At 32.8% G+C, this 24,840-nt stretch overlaps 1 protein-coding gene across 1 annotated transcript in view; it reads left to right on the top strand.

Moving 5' to 3' along the window:
* The window catches only part of LOC131850080 (pikachurin-like), an 80,690-nt gene that overhangs the window by 12,236 nt on the left and 43,614 nt on the right, over positions 1-24,840 (top strand). The window contains exons 2-4 of the mRNA XM_059200232.1: positions 9,542-9,658; positions 9,890-10,242; positions 11,676-11,784. Coding sequence (XP_059056215.1) covers positions 9,542-9,658; positions 9,890-10,242; positions 11,676-11,784 — 579 coding nt within the window. The remainder of the gene's footprint in view (positions 1-9,541; positions 9,659-9,889; positions 10,243-11,675; positions 11,785-24,840) is intronic.

Here is a 24,840-nt window from a genome sequence, read left to right as displayed (position 1 = left end):
AAAATGGGGAGGGGTTTGTTAGTAATGGCAATTAGTGACCCCATTGCCAGCAATGTCATGTCAGGTTGTTGAGAAACTCTTCTAATAGTATTTTAATATTTACATTTTATTTTCTTTTGTCTAAACGAAATACTTTATATATACTTACGTCACCTTAATGCCTACTATTCTGTTCTACTGTTACCAGTAAATATTTAACCAACAAATTAATTATTTTACCACATATTTTTTTTTTTATTAATTTATATAATTCAGACTACTAATGGCCCATATTATAAATACTTTACAGTCTAACATATATATGAATGATATTAAAAATAATAAAAAAAGTCAATGTAAATTGTTTGTGTGGTTAAAGTACCATATTACGACATATTACAACACAGAGGGACCTTCACGCGAGGACTATCTGGATACGATTGTGATGAATGTTGAGAACGATGTCCTGGTGAATTTGCCACGATGAGCTTTCTGATCTGACTCATTCCGCGCGCATTCCATTACCCGAAAAAAAACCCTCAAGAACGACTTATTGTTCTGGAACTTTCAATGAATATTTTAAATAATTGTTTACAAACAACAGCTCACTTAGTCGTTTAGTTAGTGCAGACAAAGTCGCAGGTTTTCGTAATGTTATCTATTCTCATGTCAAATTTCATTAACATCCATTTTGCCGTAAGAAGTAACATAAAAATATTATATGACTTTTAAAAAGTACTCTTTCTATTTCCATTCCTAAAGGTAACAAACAAGGATTAAAAGTTTCTTCAAAAACATGATTAATGGGCGACCGCTTAGGACTTAAAATCGTGTACAATGTATGTCAACATAGATGCAGGTAATGTCAACATTTCACGAGTAATTGGCATATTAACACAAATGCGCCGACGAAACACGTCGCATCTGTACTCAAAGTGAAGCCGTATCCATTATTATAATTACCTCTGCCGACTCCCCAAGGAAGGAAGCGTGATTCCGGTGCGGAAACAAAGAGAATTGCATAAGGTGGCCATCAGCAGGAACAAGGAATTAAGTGTTGCCACTTATCATGGAAGTAAAAGGTTTTGTTATTATTTTTATGACGTTATAATTTTGGATTTTCGAAAAACTTTGTTTGTTTGTTTGTAATATTTTTTTTTTGTGCAATAAAATTATAAATAAAAGGACACAGTTAACTTAAAAAATAAATGCGTATAATGGCGGACTTGTCCCAGAAGAGGGATTTTTATTTATTAAAGTATTATAGTATAGTGATTCTCCTTGAGACCGGGTGTTACAGTAGATCTAAATTAAGTTAAAAATAAAGTAGGACTTTGTGTTTATGTTTAGTGTGTGTAATGTTTTTTTTCGTTGATAAAATGTATATTTTATTCATAATTTTAAAGATATTTTTTTTGTACTCCGTCTCTATATAAACTATAAGTGTGCGAAAGCTCATACACCACCGTCCGCGCAAATTTCGTAAATTTTGGGGCACAAAGTTTTTGCTTCACGTATTAATATAATGATACTAGTTGACCCCGCAAACGGTGTTTTGCTATATAAATTAAAATTACTATTAAAAAATAGGGACTAGTGAAAATTTAGGGTTGTATGTATTTTTAATGCCATATTGTAAAAAAAACAAAAAAGAATATTAGGGGTGAACAATCCTTATCACTTAGGGGTATGAAAATAGATAGTAGTCGATTCTCAGATCTAATGAATATGCATATGAAATTTCATAAAAATCGGACAAGTCCTTTCGGAGGAGTATGGTAACTACCATTGTGACACGAGAATTTTATTTATAAGACTATAACGGTAAATATTACTGTAGATTTTTTTTAACTCAATGTTTATATTGACTTACCCGGCACAAACAGCTATGTTCAGATTTCCCGCCAAAATTCCCATGGGAACTGTGGATAATTCGTGTGGTCTGCGGTAAAGCAGTTTAATTACAATCAGATAAGGGACATATGATGCTATTTCATTTATCTCAAAGAGGTGTGACTGGGACGTAATTCTCGTATATCAAAGTTGAAGATTATAATATAATGGGATACGACTGATACAAGATTACAGTTTCCGAGTAATTGATTATCAGACGAACACATTTCTCATCCTGTTGCGAGATGACAACTATAAATGTTAGAATAATGAAACTTACTAATGTTATAAACACGATTTGTGTGTATGCATGGATAGATGGATGGATGGATGTTTGTTACTATTTCTCGCAAAAACTACTGAACTGATTCTTATGAAATTTTTCAGTACTATAGTCTAGAATAAGACAGGCTATAAATTCCATACAGATGAAACCGCGGGCACAGTTAGTCTTGCATGTTATTATCATACACACACATAAGCGTCGTGATCATCTACATAAGATATTCACGACGCTTATCCCAGATAAGGTAGACAGAGAAGGCATGGATTTTTATTGATGATTAGTTAGCCCATCCTGACAAATTCACCAAGAGTTTATCACGATGGTTTCCAAGGGGAACCGCGTGGAGGTCAACCTGACATGGTACATTGCTAGCAATAAGATCATCAGTCCACATTACTAACATTTATTTCCCCCCCAATATCTATTTAGTGAACTGTATTTGGATAGGTCGTGATATCTGGCATGGGAATTTTTAGTAAAATGGTTTGTTAATTGCACATCGTGTATTTCAGAAGAGCACTTTTACAGTAATAAAAGGAAATCACTTGACTTTTTTTATTAATGTTTTACGGCTCTGGAAACAGATCTAATTGACATATGTTGGACATAGACATTAATTTTTTAATTTATATTGTAAAACTTCGAGTTAGTGTACTTGCTAAGTTGGCCTAAAAATGATTTAATAAGACAGTGTTACCAGCAATACAAAAGTGTTGCCAACAATGATTATTTAATTTACCTAACTTACAATATTGTAAATATTTAATATGTTTGGCAGTACATATTCACACAAAAGTCTTAAAGGTATATTTAGAATATTTACATAATTTACGTACTGCCAAATGTGAATACAATCTGAAGAATTTACTTTTATAGTTACAACATAAATTTTAACATGCCATACCTACTGATTTTGTTAAAAATTTATATGTTTAACAATAGGTATAAAAAATTGTCACCATTATGGGGAGTACTTTTGACACGTTCAGTTTTCGCTATCAATATTCGAATCCAACGTGACCAGGGGATGAGCCTACAGTCCACACCCGGCTTAGTTAATATTCTATCGTTTTTTCCATCATCGGCGAGCTAGTCACAAATTCAAATTGACAGGCTGACTTTTTTGGTGTCTGTCTGAGTCGAACTTTTTCTGTTTGGTTTTTGATGTTTTGTAAACGGGAGTAATATTGTAAAAATTATTATTCATTTATTTGTTACAATATTGTAAGTACAATGGTTGTAGTTATATAAAATAGGTTTCATCATATTCTACTGTTACCATAGTACAAATATTGATTAAGTAATACAAGTATTCAAAAAAGTATATTAAATATTATAAATATAAATCAATACGTATGTAATTCTGTAATAAAGTAATAATTTCTTACGTATATTAATAACTTTCTAATTTAATTATTACGAAATTTATAAAATTAAAATATAAATAGTCATTTTTTATTTAGGGTTTTCGGTTATTGTCAGGTGTTTAGACTAGTAGATACTCTTAACGGCTAATTCTTAATTTACTCTATTAAAGTCATCTTCGCTGCAGATATTCATATCTGTATCTGTATATTTTAGTCGCTAAATTAATATTGCAGTGGAATCACAACAGTTATATTTTTTTTTATTATAATAAAAAGATGAAGATTCTTGTAACAGTAGCTGTCGCACGAGTGAAAGTCCGTCAAAATCATTGTTTTAGAGATTAGCAAGAACAAACAGATAATTTTTTTTTTGTTTTGAGGTAAGTAATATATGTATTTTCACATACTTTTCATGGTAACCTGTTAATATGAAATTATAAACAGACACCTCAATTTTAATTATATGTATAGAGATACCTGTTTATACATATATTGTATATAATTTAGGTTGTGGGTAAGGGTATTAGAAAACAGGAACAATCCAATTGATGGTGGCATGGTTTGTTCAGGATTCGTGCTTACCTCCATTAGTGTAGTAACGTTTTTTGTTCAGAACGAGCCAAGTTTTTGGTAACCCATAGGTTATGGGCCCACTATTAACGGATACATGAGCTGGTTCGAAGAACGAAAATTTATGTATATACGAAATAAATTCGTCAAATTTATTCACAGGTACACATTTCAAATTATTACTCCTTATAATATATTTAATCCTTAATATAATATAATTAAAAAAAAAAACAATATATATATATATGCAAATATAAGGAAAACTATTATTCGGTAGATGTATATGTATATATTATGTAAGTAAACAAATAAATGAAATAAATATTAGAATATTTTTCTATTATTTTTTCATAATACACACTGAAATGCTTTTTCTTTTTTAAACTTTGACGACCTCGCATGTTCGATTCCTCGCTCGGTACAAACATTTATATTCATGAGTATGATTGTTTATATCGGTCCAGGTGTTTTTTTATGTATTTACGAAAAAAATATATCTATGTATTTATATCCGTTATTTAGTGCCTACAACACAAGCTTTAGCTAGCTTAACTTGGGTCTAGATGGCGCTATGTGAATTGTCCTGAGGTTATAGTAATAAAAAAAAAGTTTTTTTTTTTAAATATACTTTCAAGTCAATATTTATAATGGTATTGGTTACTAATAGTATTCTTTATTGCACTTAAATATATTTGTAAGTATATTAATTACAACTAATGTTAACACTAATGTAAATTTCAAATAATTTATAGAATAAAATATTTTAGAAAAATAAAAAAATAAATAAACATTTCATTAATTTTAATCGCTATCACTGGGACCACACCGGCTAACATTGATTTATACCGCCGCGACCCCTCTACATTACCTTATATTGTACACAATTAGTTCTTGTCGACCAAGTTTCTTTATAAGTTCATAATTGAATCAAAAACGTTGTAATACTTTTAACCGCTGACACTGGGGACACGCCTAGTGTTTAGTCTTCATTTCGGCGGCTCCTGCATATTATATTGTATACAATTAGTCATTGTCAGCTACATTAGATGTGCCCACCCAATGTTGGAAGAGATCTTTGTTACAACAACTGAATATAGATATACTATATTCAGTTGTTTTTTTTTCTAATAGATGGCGCTCTATAGTTTTTTTATGACTGATATAGATGAAATCCTTGCTAATATTATGAATGCGAAAGTAACTCTTCTGTCTGTCTCACTTTTACGCCAAAACTACTGAACCGATTTAAATGAAATTTGGTATAAATATAGTCTAGAATATGAGAAAGGACATAGGCTACTTTTTAATCCGAAAAAGAGTTGTAAGGGGTTGAAAAGGTAGATCAAAGGTTATATGGAAATATCGACAATTTACGCGGACGAAGTCGCGGGCACATCTAGTATGTCATATTTATCATTAATTTTGATGTTCGTATTATCTACATGCAATTTTATGTTTTCGTTTAATCAATTATTTGTCGAATATAAACATTCTATAAGAAGAAATATAATTTCTCTTTGGTTTGCTAAACAGCTGAGCGAACTTTTAATGCAAGTTAGACATAAAGATTGTATTACAAGGATGGATATGGCTATTATTGAGATGGAAAAGTAAACCAATTCATATTTATCAGTTTTTATTTACTATTCAAATGTTGTCCACTGCAGTTAGCCTTTGCAACCTCACCGAACGATAGCGAGTGCAAAAGGCACTCTAACTCGCGGAAAAACTTACGGAGCGGCTGAAGGCAAACTCCTGTCTGTGTCTGAGCTAGAAAAATTAAAAAAATATCGTGACTAAATAATCTCAATACATGTATATAGAAATTTCACTTGAACGTCGAAATTTCTCAACTTCCCGAACGCTACACATATTTCGCGCTCGCCAAAAGTGAAGACTCGAATTTCCTTGGTGTGTTAGCGAAGTTATTTATTGTTGTACGCCAGTACTGTACGTTGTTTTATTTAGGGACCCGTGATCAATATATGAAGGCAGCCGAGTGCAAAGGGATCAAAGCCAGTATATATTAAATCGAATGTTCACACGTTGTGATGTGGTTTGGTCCGATTTATAAGCTTTTTTAGATAATTCCTCAAAATGTAGATGTTTTGGTTTGAATTGATTCCTTTAAAATAATAATAATAATAATCTCAGGACAATTCCATCTAGACCCAAGTTAAGCTAGTTAAAACTTGTGTTATGGGTACTAGATAACTGATACATATACATAGTTTTTTTTTGTAAATACATACATATTATACATAGAAAACACCCAGACCGATACAAGCAATCATACTCATGAATACAAATGTTTGTGCCGTGCGAGGAATCGAACCCGCGACCATCGGTCGTAAGGCGGTGTGCTAGACCGCTAGACCACCGAGGTCGTCAAAAAACTTGAAATACTATCTGTCGTTCTCGACCCTTAAGAAACTTTAATATTATTTCATTATATTATATAATTATTAAAAAACCCCTTAGTGTAGTATCATGAGAAATTTTCATTATTATTTATTTATTTAGTCACTTTCATTCACAAATACGTAAATGAAGGTAAACATAGCGGACTTTATACCTTGAGGCATTGCCAGTCAACAATAGGGCAAACAGAGATTCGTTTATTATAATGGATTATTTATGTATATTCATATACATATATATTTGTACAGTAGTTTGTTTCTGTATTGTAGTACTTATGTTTTTTAATTTTGATTATTTTTTATACTTATTTCTGCACTAATTATAACTCACTCAAGCCACTATACCACTGTTGTGGGTTGACTGGAAGAAATCTCGTCTAGGTATAAGTCCATCTTGACTCGCATTGTCTCTAAATTATTTTATTACTGTATATTATCAGTGCAATAAAAATGTATAAGTTTTCCATTACATAGTGAAATAATATCACTATTAAAAAAATATATATATTAAAACATAATTCGCGGACAGTTTTACACTTGCGCCGCTCCGTTGCTTTGTAATGAAATCAACGCGCTCGATGAAACGGTGAGCTCCAGTGAATAAGCACCTTTACACGGTGCTGTAAAAACAATATTTATGTAATACATAAGTAATGAGTACTAGGAAAACCTGCAGCTTTGTTTGTGTGTAGTGCAGATTGTTTTAAATATATTTATCTGTTATTTCACGTTGTAAAAATAACATGTAAAATGTTTAATTCAACTTACTGTTACATAGCGACCTTACCTAATTTCAATATACAGGCTGTCCCAAAAGTCGACGATAAATCATTAATTTAAAAGTGTACAAATAATTAATAATTTGTATACTATAATCAACCTGGATAATTAACATACCGCCATATAGTCCTACGGTAAGCAGAGCTTGTGTTATGAGTACTAGCTAGACAACTGCTATAATTACTGAGATTTTTTTTGTAAATATATACATAACATTATAGAAAATACCTAGACCGATACAAACAGTGATACTCATGAAACAAAAATGTTCGCACTGAGCTAGGAATAAAACCCGCGAAAGTAAGTCGGCGTGCTAAACTAATAGCCCATCCAGGCCGTCAATAAATATATATATATGTGTGGAAATATACTGTGTTCGTACAAGTTCGTGTTTGTAGAATTTTAGTCTAAATGTAACATGTCAATTTATATATAATTATAATGTCTTGTGTGTGCCATCTGCCTCTTCTATGTACGTTAGTCCTATTGCTTGTTAGCAGGTTGTCTGTAAGAAATTGCTTATAGGGATAAACCGCCTTATTTTTTATTTACTGATTTTCTTATTGTATTCTATGTGCATTGTGCACATAGAGATTATTGCACATAGAGATTGTGCACAAGTTTGTAGAGCGATAGAGCTATTTTCATTGATGTCGTAGCTAACGCTACGGTTCTACGACCGTAGCAAACAGTTTCTCGTAGCATTGTAGTACACTGTACTGGAATCTATACATATGATAAAAATACATGTAATTGATTACTGTTTATACATGGTATATTTATATTTATAATGTAATGTATATGTATATAAATAATATATATTTATATTATTTATATTTATACGTTACCTCTATATCGAGAACTTTAAATAGTTCATGCCAGGATGTCGACAAGACTTAAATAACTTGGAACACTAATGAAAGCAATAATGAGATTGTAATAAATAATTATACATAAGAACTGGCCTTTGGCGTCATTACCTGTAAAAATATTATGAAATTTAAAAGTAGACTGGGCTGTATGGTCTAAGGTTCTTTGCCCGTTCCATCATTGAACAGAAGATGAACAAATGTGGGAAAAAAATGTCTATACATGGAAGATATATGAGAAAAACTATTGCCTATTGGCCTGTTGATCTATTCGTCTGTTTTCGCGTTCTTCTCAGAAATATCATAACCCAATAATGTAAACCGCTACGAAATTGTGGCCACCACACAAGCTTCACTTAAAACTTTGTTTTATTTCAATCGTTATACTACAAAAATATTATACGGCCTCAGCTAGTATTAGTATATAATTCAACTGTAACTATATAAGTTTTATATTTTATATTATATATACTTTAAATATATTTGATTACATTTCTAGTCATCACACATCAGTCTGTAGATTTAATTTGCCTGAACATACTTTTTAATTACAGAGAGAGAAAAAGGAAAAAAGAGTATGACTTTCTCATTCTCATATCAATTTAGAGGTTTGAGTTTTAGAGGTTTTAGTTGAGACCTCTAAAACGAGATGATATATCTAAAAATCTATCCACTTTGTCGCCAGGTCTACCAAATATGGCGCCGTAATTTACGTGGGCACTTCTGGCCCATTTTTTATACAATTTTAGGTCGAGTTTCCGTCCGGTTTTTTATCGAATATTTACCTAAATCTTTTTCCCTGAGGTTTGCGACGTGAATTATTGAGTATAGACATTTATTTTCTGACACGTTATAATATAGCAGTATTGGATTTTTCACTATTTTTTGCCTTCTGAATAGCTGTGGATATTTTTTAGTTTATCCTGGTAATTTCCTATACATTTCGGTTTTGTAAGGTTGCTTTATATAGGAGGAATAAAATAGTTATTTATACTTGATTACAAAAGAATTTGAAGAGAAAGTCTTTCATCTTATATTAAGTTATTTCATGCACCAACAGAAATTAATATAGGTACCTAATAAAAAGACCACGCAATAAAATAATTAAAATTTAGTAACCATTAACACTAGTAACCTCACTGATAACAATGTACCATACCAAGTTGACCTCCACGATGTTCCTTTAGGAAACCATCATGATAAGTTACTGATGTATTTACCACAAGATGGGCTGACGTACCTGACCTCATGTTTATCCTCCACTGCTGCCCCGCCAGTGTGAATCGTTAGCGCAGGCGGGTGTACCATTCCATTATACTCCATAAAATATATACTTATTAATTTTTCATTATAACAATAGAACATCTGTTGTTACAGGAAGGTGCGGTGAAGGCAGCCCATGCGAGCAACTCTGTCGCGAACTACATGACGGCACGTACGAGTGCGGCTGCGGGCCCGGATATGTATTACACGTGGACGGATACGGGTGTCTTGGTATGTACATTTATTAAATTTTTCTGCAATATAAATGGCAAGCAAGCTGACGGCCCTGATGGTAAGCGATAACCATCGTCTGTATACTTGAACAACAAAATGGCAATTACATTATTACATATAATATTTTAATATTTTTTTTAATAATTTTGGTACAGTAGTTTACTACAGTACCAAAATTATTAAAAAAAAAATATGAAAAAAACATAATGGTTGTATCATTGTCAACAGAACTGAATGCAACTAGACCGACCGACATAACAGATATAGAAGAAGATGTTCTCTATCAGAAAGACGTATCGTTCTCTGCTGAATTAGAAATAGCCCCGTCCAATAGTATTAAGGCTAATGTAAGTGATAAACATATCGATATAAAACAAAGACTTACAACCACACTGCCATCAAAAAAGGAGAATTATACAAACACCGGCGAGAGGTATAAAGAAGCAGATGGTTTGAAAAGCCTCAGAGAAGATGGAGTCAGTAATATAGATCTCAATATAATTGCTGACGATAAGAGAAATGTTTTGCTGGAAGCGAATGAACTGAAGGTGACGACGTTAGGACCCAGTTTAGAACAAAAAGTAAGTACAGATACAGACAATATTAGCTACACTTTCAATTAAAATTTACATAAGGGAGAAAATATTTTAAAAAGCATTTTACATAAAAGAATTTATCTACGAGACATTTTAAGTCTTCATAATGTACTAACTATCACTGAAAGTAGTTTGAGCTGAGAAGAACATAGGAGAAAGTCAAAGTTTGCTCTTTTCAAAGTTTACGATAGTCAAGTTACAGAACTGACATTGTTAATTGATGACACTAGTCTTTACTAAAATGTCTTTCCACTTTGCTATAATCCAGAGAAGATTTATGATATATAGATGAATCGAAAAAGATCAAAAATGTTGAATTACAAAATTGTTTCGAGTGATCAACAAATAAAAATAATCATAGATATGGACGAAGTTTATAAACATCAAGTATATATTTTAAGATACCGGTACGAAATAATTTCGATAGTGCATCTATATAACAAGAATCTTCTCTGAATTATAGCAATGCTTTAAAAAAAAATTATGACATGAATAGAAGACATATTTCTGCTTACTGCTATGTATAATTCTCATCTATCATTTTTATTTCCTTTACCATTATTGTTATGTCTTACAATCTAGTACACTTTTTTTATTAATATTACATCATTAACTTAAATTATTTTACCCTTATTATATACTACTAATCTCCTTATCGTCTCTTAGAAAATCAGACGTTATTTCTACGTGCATTTACAGTATATTCCCCTTTGTCATATATTCCCTTTGTCTCTTTCTACTCCTTGTTATTTCAATCTTCTTTCCCTCTTATATAATATCAGTATTCGATTGATCCCATCTGTCAATTTATTCTTTCGTTTTGATTTCATAAACAAGTTCTAAGCTTTCTTTTATACGACACGGGAAATTGTGTGCCAACTCTGCACAAACAAAGTAATAATAAGACAACATTTCCTGATATGTGACAAATTGTCTGCCTCTATAATGAAATATAGTAATGAGGTCGATCTGTCTCAGATTACTCCGAGCAAAGTAACTTGACAGTTTTATTCTCTTGATAGTTGGAGCAAAGTTTCTGTAGAGCCAAGTTCTGACGCTATCTCTTAATCATTTCATAAGTTTGTTTTAGTTCTACGAATAACCTTAGCTCTACTTTTTAACGTGACACTATTATTCTTGTATTTGATAATATTATATATTAATAATCATATTTTAGGTCTTCTCTAAAGTTGATATTTTTGACTATATATTTTATCGAATTAGGTTTGGTTAGTCCATTTCATTTCTTAATGGATTTAAATTATTTTGTTTAATTCCGTTAAAATAAGCATGTGTGAGATTACAAATATTCAGTGCGGAAATTTGACTACCGTTACGAACTTCTCTAATGGCGATCTATCTTAAATATTTTGACTATGTTTAAACATAACAAATTAAAATATGTATAATATTACCAGGTGCCAGGTGCGACAGTTTCGCCACCGTGGACGGCAGCAGTAGAGAACTGTGACTGCGACTGCGATGGTCGGTGTGCTTGTCCACTAGCGGCAAATAAGTGTAAATCAGGTAAGTCATAAGTTACATAAATAAAGGGCCACCCATACGTTATGTAACAGATTAAGGTATCATCAATATGTGATATATATAATAAGGACTTAAAATAGTCACAAAGCTCGTGTCAAAAATCTATGACCAGTTAAAATCTCTCCTCTTCTACTGTAGTATCGAAAAGCCCCCGTTTTAGATTTTGTGACGTCACATTTACCGTACCGTACGTCGTATAAAATCCACATATTCGTGTGTCGTCCTTTATAATACGCACTGCCAAAGCGTGGAACACACTTCCAGCTTTTGTGTTCCCGGAGAAATACAACCCCGGATTCTTCAAGTCTGTGGTGAATAGATTTGTTCTGGGTAAGCGCGCTATATCCTAGGTCTTACTATCATTTACCATCAGATGAGGTAAGACCAACCGCAAACCCATTCATAATAAAAAAAATAAGATTAAACTTGAAATAAAGAATGTAACAAACTGTGAATGGGGATGGGGGACGTTATGGTCTGCTGAAAATTGTCTAAGATAATTTAGGGATAGGTCCGTGTGTCAACAATGTAAAATGAGTATTAAATTTAATAAAATTAGTATTAGGATCAACTATGAGAATACCTTGCTTAACAAAAAAAAATATCTGTCTAGAATTCACGACAGGGTCGATATACATACATAGTGATGGAACATAGAACCTCCTTGTTTTTTGAAGTCGGTTAAACCACAGATTACATAGTTAAACCAAGCTGACGAAGTAACCGTTAGTTTTCTTAAAACGTAATAACAATAACTCTGGACAATTCACACATCCCCATCTAACCACAAGCTTATGATATAAGTACTACTCAATATGGATACAGATAAAAATACTGAAATATATTTTTTATAAATACATCTGTAATATACTTGGAAAATACCTAATAGTACTCAGGAATCGAACCCCCAACCATCAAAAGTAAAGCGACGTGCTAAACCACGAGGTCAGTGACCTAACAATTGATTCAAAGCTTACGGAATTACTCTCCGCTCGTCCTGCCTTTGTGCCCGGCAAAAATTTAGAAGCGATTGGCCGATCGCTTTTATCTGTAAGAGATTTAAAGTTAATTGTTCCAAGTTACTGAGACCCAACGATACTTTGAGAAGTTGGAGGTTCATGAAATATCGAGATCTTGGTAAAAGGGTATTAACTCGAACAATGACACCTTATTGTTTAGTTTCTACGAAGTTTCTTTTTACAATATCTGAAAGAAGTTCTTTTTTTAAATCCGTTCTTTTGGTTTTAATTATAAAGTCATTTATGTAGTTGCCAGTGGTATTCGGGCCTTCCCCTCCCTCTCCTTCCTGGGGTTAACCTTCTAATTATATAATAACATAATAAGAAAATTAACAGCATTTTCTATTTTAATTATTAATAAAAAAATAGTATACCTCAGATAAATTGGCTTAATCATATACATTAAATTTCGTACTATATACAACCCTTCAACCGAAACACAGCTTACATAGCAAGCTGCTTGGCGGCTGAAATAACCCACCTATTCTCGAATCCCCACGCAGATGACTTTTTACAATATCTACTTTGTTCAATGTAGTGGTCCATTAATTCGAGTACCCGAATTAATGGACCACAGCATATTTATCACAGATTGTCTGTGTTGTTAGTACTTGTTCTGCTAGATTTGAACTCAGGATTTTTACACTAAGACTTCACCCTTACGTGGAAAGCGTTTACACCAAGCGTCTCGCATTGTAATTTTTAATGCCTACGCACTGCCAAAGAGTGGAACACACTTCCAGCGTGTTCCCGGATACTTCAAGTCTATGACGATTACTTTTGAGTAAACACACTACATACTAGGTCTCGCCATTATTACCCATCAGATTAGGTAAAACGAAGTGCGAACCCATTCCTAATAAATAAAGTAAAATCACTAATCCATGACGGTATCCTGTTAATTTAATACGTGTTACTAAAAATCTTACTCTTAACTTAGATTGAAGTCACTTACTTAATTTTCGTTAAATAAAGCGAATAGGATTTAATCTAATGAATACGATATTGGATAGGTCCATTATCCAACATTACCAATAACCGGAAGTGGCGAGGCCGCCATTAGGGCTCGTTTCCCGGGGCCAAACTTCCGGCAACTTTTCCACAATTTGTTAGCAAGTTGGTCGAATTATTGATAGAAATATATTGGATTTTGCTTAGAAGAACATAGGAAATTTAATTAAAATATGTTATTTGTTCACGATTACAACAACTTAACTAAATGGAGACTTTTTTAATTAAAATAAGATAATATACTCGTAAATTTACAGTATATAAATTTTATCTTTATTTCTTCTTCAGAACAGACTGTTATACTATGTAATGTGTGTAACTGTGGTTATACTTTTGAAATTTAACAAAAATCCCTGTAAACTTGAAATAACAATTATGAAACTTTGTTTAATGTGTGGATATTTGTTGTTCAATCGCTTTAAAATGGCCGGACGAATTTAAATGCAATCTGCAGAACGATATCGAAGATTAACAAGGGATATTTTTACTTGAATTCACGCAGGCAGCGCCATTTGACAAAGTCTCTATTGTATTAGACTATACAGTCGTGAAGGTACAAACAAAAACAACGCTGTTATTCCAGAAGGGTAGTTACTGACTTCCCTTCTGGGATATTGTCCACTGTCGATGTTATGTAAACACAAATCTTATCAAGCTGTGTAGTGGACACAGTGAGGCGGTTTGAAGTTTGAACTCACGAGATCATATAATTATTTCATTTATGCATGCTAGAGCCTTGATATTCATATATACGACGATTGGCAATTAGATTTTTCTTATACTAAAATAGCAATCAATCATCGGCGCATCTGATGGTAAACAGTTGTCGTAGCCTATGGTCGCCTGAAACACTAAGGAGGTCATGTGCGCGTTGCTGACCGTAAATTTCAGTTAAAAAAAGCAATTATATGTAAGCTATCGATAGCAAATCACCCAGCTGGACTCTGTAACTGTGCAACTTAAATCAGGATTAGCAATTACAATTTCTCAGCGAGAGGCATCGTGCAAAAACGCAGGGAGCCCTCGATTATGGTCCCCCAAGGCGCTCTCTGTAATCGACGTCCTCTCAAAGAATGCGGGGTTCCGTGAATTATATTAAGTGATATCGAGGGTCGTGATCTATCGAGCGCTGTATAGGTAAGGGTGCTTCAGTTGCTGTACAATTCTTTGGGGTTAGCGATGGGAACAATATATCTTTACAGGCCTTATGTAGTATGAAAGCCTCGCTTGTAATGATAGAATATAAGTAATTTCAGAATTTCTTTTACGTAAACTCCTATTATTATTATTTTATTGAAGAGTTTGGGCTATTATTCGATGCTAATGCGACTGCATAAATCCATTATATTCGCCCTTTTTAGATATGGATAACGATGGGTTAACTGAGTTGTATTGTTGTATGTTGAACTCTGTTTTCCGCATTAAGCCTCCTATTTGAGCCGTTATACGTGTAGAGCCAGCCGAGCTCCTCCCAGAAGGGCAGAATCTCTTCCTGTCTTCAGAAGCTTCACAGAGCGACCTTACCGTTCCGAGGATTTGTGTGCGTTGTGTGGCCACTGCTGCGCACTCCAGGATTACCGAGTGACCGCTTCTTCAGCTTCAAAGCAGCCCCGACAAAGAGGACTGTCTGTAGCCACTATTGTGTGTCAACAGGTGTTTGTTTATGAAACAGCGGATCGTTATTGTCCTTATAATTATTTAAAGTAGGATCGTAAATATAATATATAGATTCTTAAAATCAAATTAAAACCATCATTAACATATTTGGCTTTTTGATACTGCACTCACAATAATAGTCAAATCCATAAACCAAATAAACGCAACTCTATTTGGATTTACTATCGTGATTGTGGAATAGGTATTGAATTGGATAGTGGAGGCTATATCATCGGATAGGCGATTTCCATCGGACCAAATTACGGGCCAATGATAGCCTGTGATCTCGCCGGGGTCGGCGGGGCCTCGCAAATATTTGCCCCATGCATATAGATTGTTTGTCCCACTGCCGGCCGTATTTGAAATTGACGAGAACATTGACAGAATTCTTACATACCAGCCCAGCCCACGACTTCGCATCCGTATAGCATTTTATTGGTGAAACTATAAGAATAGTTAAAATACTAAAATTGTAAGTGAACCTTATACCACAGGAAATATCAAATTATTTAAGCTGTATCTGATAGCTAGAATATACACGTATAACATTACATTAGTAAATAGAAAACATTATATTATTTATAGTTTATAGCTCTTCTAAATATATAACTCAAAGGTGACTGACTGACATAGTGATCTATCAACGCACAGCCCAAACCACTGGACGAATCGGGCTGAAATTTGGCATGCAGGTAGATGTTATGACGTAGGCATCTGCTAAGATAGGATTTTGATTAATTCTACCCCCAAAGGGATAAAATAGGGGATGAAAGATTGTATGAAACTTTGTCAATTTTAAACCAATCGGGCTGAGACTTTGCATGCATAAAGCTTATATGACGTAGGCATCCCCTAAGAATTTTGATAAATTCCACCCTTAAGGGGATAAAATAGGGGATGAAAGTTTGTATAAATCTTCTTAGATTTTCGAATGATTGAACTGAAATTAAAGATTGGAGCTACTATGATAAAGACGTCCGCTTAAATAGGATTTTGATAAATTCAACCCCCATGGGGATAAAATAAGGAATGATGCAGGATGTAAATGTATTAGTTTGAACCTATCAGTACCTAATGGAACTAATAAATTAAGACGAAATTAATAATTTTTAATTCTGTAGACTACTTTTATTTTAGAAAAATAAAGTTAAATTCCACGCGGACGAAGTCGCGGGAATAGCTAGTCAAAATATATAAGTAATAACTAAACGATATATTAGACTTAGTACAAAGTCTGTATTCGAAAAGTTTAAAAAAATTATATCGTTTACATCTCAGATTTACCCGCTACAAACTTACCGGCCACATATTTGTTATATTAGAGTTTATGTACGAATCTGAAGAAAAAAGTTGTCAAACAGTGACAAAACAGCAAACATGCAAATATAGGCCTTACGTACTACAAAACAAGCGGATGTGGATGTGACCTAAATTATATGCTTTAGTGTCTGAATGCGTCTCTCATTTGGAGGCTGGTTTGTACCAGTATGTAGTAAAGACATGTCATGGTAATAGATCTTCACTTTATTCCAACATTACGCTTACGAATAATAATAAAATCTCAGGACAATTCACACAGCTCCATCTAGCCCTATACTTCAGTTTTATTTACTTGTATAGATAATACATAAACTAAATATATATATTTTTTTATATAATATAATGGCAAACAAGATGGCGGTCTATCAGTTAGTAAGAGGTAACCTATATACGTGAACAGCACTAAGATCATCACATTGTTATGTGACAACAGTGATACCACTCATGCATTGTCATTCCAGAGGACCATGATGTTATGCTTTGCTTTTGTCCTGTAATTTCTGTAGAGATTTTGACGTGCAAAAGTAGCAAATAATTACCTACACAAATAATAATAAGCTTGGACAATCACACGGTGCCATTTAGTCCTAAGCTAAGGCGGGAGCCTGTGTTATAATCACTAGACAACTGATATGATTACATGGATAAATACATACATAATGTACATAAAAATTACCCAGACCGACAAACAATCGTACTCATGAATGTTTGTACCGTGCGAGGCTTGAACTTGTGACTACCACAATTAAGGCGGTACGCTAAACCGCTAGATTATCGGGTTAGGCGATGTACCGTTCATTACGATCAGGTGAGCCTTCAGCTTGTTTGCCATTCCATAAATATAGCATTCCATGGATTAACCGTGCCTGTGCTGGGTCCATCGTGTGGTAGAGAGGGAAACTACGAGCATTTCCCTGGGCTTGGGACCCGGGTGTAGGTTTAAGAAGCCCCTTGCCGACGTACATCAACACTCACCTTCACCGCTCGTGTTTATTTCCCTACTCAGCCATATTAATTTTAATTTGTCTAAAAAATTATACATTATTTCTTATCATACGTAGTCATATTTGAAAAGATTCAACCAAAATAAACAATTACCGTTGTGATCCAGTTACACAATTAAACCTTAATTTCAACAGACGATCATGCAGTAGCTCCTAAATATAATAACTGTCACTGTAAACCTTATGACAACATTCGTCGCAATTTAAACTTTATGTTCACCTGCACAAAAGCGGAAATCAAGCGCCGTGACACAATACGGCTTCTAAGTGGTAATACGCTGAAGTGGGTACACGAAATCGAGTAATATTCAGGACAGCTGTATAGAGGAACAGGGCTAGATTTAGGGTCACCATACGGGGCAGGACTTTTTTTATGTAAATGGAATGACTATCAAGCTTTTGATGGTAAATGATGATGATGAACTAATGGTAAATGAAAACCGTCACCTATATATATACACATCAGCACAGAAATCTCGCCACCATGTGATGCCCGTGGATATGTCGTTCGTGAGGATTGAACATATCATAAAACTTTAATAATGTTCAAACTTATAATTTAAATTAATTATGATCGAACCTCAACCACTGGGCTACCATTAGTAAATAGAAAACACCCAGACCGATATTTAGTGAGCATGACTAATTAAGACACTTGACCATGTCATAGCTACTTAAAATTGCCATGTGATAGTTATAAAGCAGCGTGACTGCAGAACTAGCTAAGACTTAGACGATTTCGTACAAAGACTACATTCTTTTACAGGAACTTAAAAAGTAATTGCGAAGTTCCGATAGCAAGTTTTACGGCCATCGTCAGGTGTGATCTCACGATCTGCAGTTACGATCCCATCAAGAGACTGCTTCGGATCGCTTCGCTGGCACTACGTTCGATACTGTTTAAATACTTTGTTGAAAGTATTTGCAACGTATCAACAGAAGATAAAAGAAGCTAGCACTTTTATATTGCTTGATGCTTCAAGTCATGCGAACGAAGTCATTAAAATAGTACATAGTTAAAAGAGCCCAATAGAACAGAAATCATGTAACAGAATAAATTTAAAAAGGAAACAATGGACAAAGTTGAAAATGAATTTGAACACGTGTCAATTTGATCTCGTGACCACGCAGTTTGAAGGTTACCCAAATAAGGAAATGAAGTGCATCTTTTTTATTCTTACATTTAAAGTTTAATATTTTCACTGGCAACCTCAATGGTCTAGCAGTTAAGCGTAATTACTACCCGATAGTGGTAGATTCGTTTAGACAAATATTTCTATTATGCAGGGTTTAAATTTAGTTACACAAAAATATATTTAAATATATTTGTCAGTCCACTAGTAACACTGTGTAACCTCTGCTCAATTTCAGACTAATTTGCGTTATATAATGTTATTCCTCTAAGATACTATAAATTAATTTCAAAATTAACTATAATGACTGGTAATAACACCAAGAGTAAACCCAAAGAAAAAAAAAAGAAAATTTTGCGAGATCCGAAAAGATATCATCCATAATAAATTTATTAATTAAGAATAACACACAAGTAGCTTTTATGTGAAGTTAATTACGAGAAACATGCGAAGAAATATATGAAATAGTTATTAAATCATAATAATTATGTCTCGAAGTTGTATGAATCCAATTAGTCAGAGTCCAGGGACCTTAATCCGCCCCTGGAGATGAGTCCTCTTAATTATAACAAAGACGCGGCGTCAGGGATGTCAACCGTATGAAAATCCTCGTTTTTCCACGAGAATTTTGATTTTTGATACAAGAGTATTTTCAACATATATAAAAGTTTGTATGAAATTTTTACATACGGAAATCCATCTAAATATAACTGTACATGATTTAAGGGTCAATTGGAGCCAACACAGGAGATTTTTATTTTGTTTGTAAAATCAGGTAATTTAAAAACATCTGTAAGAAAATGTATTAGAGTTTATTATTGAAACGTATTAGTATCTATTACCTATTATATATGTTATGTAGGTGTGTATCTATGTTTGTAAATACATGAACTATGATATGATATATGTATAAATATCAAAATTATATTTATAAATCAATCTGACAAATACTGTAAAATTACGTTAATACAGAATAAACTAATATAATTTCTAAATATTTAATGTTTATATTAATATTGGTAACCCTACACGGCGTTTACAATGAAAGTACTCGAAACAAGCGTTTGTCACGACCCGAGCCTCTTGAAAGCTTCAGATGTTATACTGGTATGGATGGCTATTTTTATAATTTTATATACCACAAAACATTTTAAACCTAATCCGGTTAAGTATAGAATCTATTTTCATGTCTATTTAGTTAGGCACTTATAATAAAAGCGTAAAATATTATAAGATTTTTTTAGAAAATTCAATTTAATAGGGTAATCCTAAAGTACACGTTAGGATTTCTTAAAAATATAACTGTCAGTATATATATCTAATATTATAAACGCGAAAGTTTGTGAGTATGGATGGATGTTTGTTACCCTTTCACGCAAAAACTACCGAACGGATTTAGATGAAACTTCACAGTAATATAGATTATAATCAGACTAACACATAGGATATCAATTTCATGCGTATAAAACCACGGGCACAGTTAGTGGAAAATATAAACGAATTTTTTTTGGGTAAATTATTCATCTGAAATAATATTAAAAATTTGAGTTATATTTGTGATAAAGACAAGAAAATCATTATCCTTATCGACCTCATAGAAACTTCAATCAAAACAATGATTTTTTTTTCTATTTATTTGTGCCTTTATGCGCGCTGGTCTTAAAAACAGTTGAACCGATTTCCATGCTGCTTTTTTTAATGTATTGTGGTAAGCTTTACTTAAAATGATGTATTAGTTTATTTTTTCAACCCGTAGAAATAGAACACCTCAGTCTCACCTACTTCAGCCGCCAAGCATCTTGCTTTGTAAGATATGTTTTGGGCATGGCGTGCAGATTGGGCAGTCAAATTACAGTATAAGATAATAACTCAGAACAATTGTGAATTGTGACATCTATTCCCAAGTTAAGCAGACCTTGTGTTATAGGTACTGGACTGATATAATAATAATTAATAATAATCTCACAACAATTCACACAGCGCCATCTATTCCTAAACTAAGCAGAGCTTGTGTTATGGGTACTAGACAAGTGATACAAATAGATAGATTACTACTTTTTTTGTAAACACAGACATATAAAACACCCAGACAAACAAGATAATTGTTATTATGAATACAAATGTTTGCACTGTGCGAGGAATTGAACCCGCGACCATCTGAAGCGGTGTTAAACCGCTAGACTATTGACATCGTTAAGTCTAAGTACTATATGTATTTTGATGTCACAAAACCACTCCGCATTCTCGTGTCAGCGGCATGTCTTTTAACAAAAGCAACAGCTTTCGAGATGTATAAGGTATTTATTTGATATATCCTCTTCAATGGGTGCTTCGTAACCGAAACTTTTATTGTAATGTTCTTTTATAAAGAGCCGTTCACATCTGCATAGTATAACGTCATCCTAGATTATAAATAATAAAGTTTGACAATTAACACCGCGCCATCTAGTCCCACAGAAAGCACAGCTTGTGTTATGAGTATGGATAACTGATATAAATGCTTAGATATTTTTTTGTAAATACATGTATAATGTACATAGAAAACGCCCCGATTGATGCAAACAAACATATTCATGAATACATATGTTTGCAACGTGCGACGAATCGAACCCACAACCATCGGAAGCAAAGCGGTGTGCTAAACCACTAGACCACCAAGGCTGTCATATAATGATTTTTTTTTTATATCTCATTGATATACCGACTCCGTTCATTTACTATGTTGTTATATTAATGAAATCAAAACTTTTTTTCTATATAATAACACCAAAACCTACGTTAGGAATTATTCTGTTAATAGACGAAAGCCATATGTAAATCTGTTCAGTAGTTTTTGAGATAATCGCAAACATACAAGTTATGACGCGGGTGTACCGGTTGATAATTATAAATATAGCGTTACCTTCGCTTTGCTTCCAGTAATGCTTACAAAAATTCCCTCACGATTTCGATCGTGTTGGCAAATTGAATGATGAAGGTAGTTTTATAACTGACCTACTTATCAGAAGTTGAAGATGAAAATATATCGCGATGTAGGTATTCTATGAACGCCATCTGTATGCAAATGAAATGCATTACTTGACTAAACTATGCTTTACTATGCATCTTGCGTGGAACGCATTTGTTTGTGTTTATGGATAGCATTTTACGTTTATAATTTAAGTTGTATTGTGTTTTTTTATAACTTTCTTCTACGTATTTGTTTGTAGCATGAAATATGTCCGAGTTGTCTATACAAATAAATAAAATTGAAGTGTCTGTTGGTAATACCAAATTAACAGCTTTTCACTAACTGCATGTGAAACACAAACACATATTTTTCTATATAATTTTTGCTCAAAAATAATATAGATAAATGTTTGTCTGTTTGTTCCTGATAATCTCTGAAAATACTGCATCGATTTTGATGGGACTTTTACTGGCGGATAGATAATGTTATGAGGAGTAACTTAGATTATTTTAATTAAGATAACATTAAATTCCGTACGAACTAAGTCGCAGGTGTGTATAATGATACTAACGGCTTGTTATGAATATTGATTTTATATATCTAACTTAGTTATAATAGGTAATATGACAGATAACATAATACTATATAGTTAATATCTTATATTATCTATGGTTAATTGCGAAGAAAAGACATATGTATGTCGATTAAAAAATATCTGTAGCTAATTCATATTTTATTTATATTGCATGCTGTACTAATAATAATAATACTTTTTAATTCGAATTATTGTCCAGAATATTTAGTTTATTAATTTTATTTTGGTTAAAATGTAATTATGTTTAGATAAGATATTAAATTCAGTAAATTGCCTATTTACGTGCAATTTAAAATTAAAAACGTCATAAAATATTACACATTAAAATTGTGTGTTAAAGTTGATAACAAAATATTATCTATTTCAAACAATATAAATTGTCTAGGATAAACACACAATGTATGAAATGTAATAGTGACTTGTACTCGATTTGATATCTGCTGACTCGTGAAATGCAATCCAACACAAGCAACCCATTCTTGTGTAAGATTATAGTAATTTAGTGTCTAATATGAACTGTTATCATCATTACTGCACTACCTAGTATAAAACTAAGTCGCTGTCGCTGTCTGTCTCTATGCATGCTTAAATCTTTAAAACTACGCGACGGATTTAGAAGCTTTTTTTTTAATATATAGAGTGATTCAAGAGGAAGATTTATATGTATATATAATACATGTACACCCGTGCTAAGCCGGGCCGAGTAGCTAGTTTTAATAAATATTTTTGTAATCGATAACTATGAAAGTAATCGAGTATCTAATATGATATATATTATATGGGTTTGGTTTTTGCAATAAAAAATGTTGTGATATATCTACTTCTAATATATTTGTAGAAACTATTATATATTTTGTATGAATAGTAATATTATATTTTCATATTTATTTTGTATTAAAATTAATTAATAGATTAAAATTAATGTAGATATTTATAAAATTTTATAAGTATTGTAAATTAATTTTAGTTGTTAAACGAAATAAATGTCTCAATGAATGTCTATAAAAGGAATGCCACTTTTGCCTTTCCCTAAAAAGGAAAAAACCGAACCAAAAAAAAAAGGAACGCCAGAAAGGGGGTTGATTTTGAAATGTGAACGAAGTGGGCAGCCGTAGTTTCATTTTGAAGGTAATTTTAACTCTAACACTTGATTCCTTCATCATAAAATTCGTGGTCCTGCGTATAGATGGCGCTGAGTGAAATGTAAACGGCGATATAATTTGTAAAACAACCGATCATAAATATTTCTGTTATATAAGTCACAATATATGACAAACTCATTAAACATAAAATATTTTTACAGCCGTTACCTTGTTTTAAAGAACGGTTATATTATGAAGGTATTATAATTTATTTGTACTACGATATTAGCAATTAGCGTACGGCTTACCTGATGGTAAACAGTTACTGTAACGTATGGACGCCTGAAACAAGAGTTGTAACGTACGCGTTGCCTAAGAAACCTTAATATACCCTTCTTGACAGACCCCATGCTGTGTAGTCTCGTGAGAAAACCTCGGCAGGTAGTTCATTCTACATTCTAAATGTACATGTGTGGTAGTATAGAAACTCTTTATAATACTATGATTTGTTTTTTTATTGTCTTGTCATATTGTAACATTTCAACATGTATATCTTACTAGCATTTTACTTGAATTAAACCAATATTTCCTTATGGTCTATATCGTTTTGTATCAATTAATTCAACTAATAAAATACAATTAACAATGTCAAGAAAAAGTCGCAGTAAAAAGATTGAAGCAGATATAATGTCGATGCCAGGGCCGGCTTCTACAAGTTTAGCACGATATCTACGTCCGGAAAGATTTGAGTTAGACCCGAGTTCTACTGATGCCGATATTGAATGGACGCATTGGCTATATACATTTAACAATTTCCTATCAGAAAATAATGGTGAGTTTACTGATGAACATAAACTAAAAATTTTAATTAATCACTTATCTCCCAGTGTGTATGTAAACATAAAAGAATGTATTGATTATGAATCGGCTATTTTAATTTTGAATGGAATCTATATTAAACAGAAAAATGAAATACATGCACGTCATATTCTTGGCACTCGAAAGCAACGTAGTGATGAATCTATAGATCAATACTTACGTCAACTTAAATTACTTGCTCAAAAATGCTCTTTCAAGGATGTCAAAGCAGAACAATATCGATCAGAATATATCAGGGACGCATTTATTGCTGGTATTTCTTCACACAAAATACGCCAACGTTTGCTAGAAAATCTGGAACTGTCACTTGATCAAGCATTTAACCAAGCACTTTCACTAGAAATGGCAGAAACAAATTCTCGATCTTTCAATGATAACATACCGCTTAA

The sequence above is a fragment of the Achroia grisella genome, unplaced genomic scaffold, assembly GCF_030625045.1.
Source record: "Achroia grisella isolate CSIRO2021 unplaced genomic scaffold, CSIRO_AGI_Agris_v1 utg702, whole genome shotgun sequence".
NCBI lineage: Eukaryota > Metazoa > Arthropoda > Insecta > Lepidoptera > Pyralidae > Achroia > Achroia grisella.
This window is presented reverse-complemented; position numbering and strand designations above follow the sequence as displayed.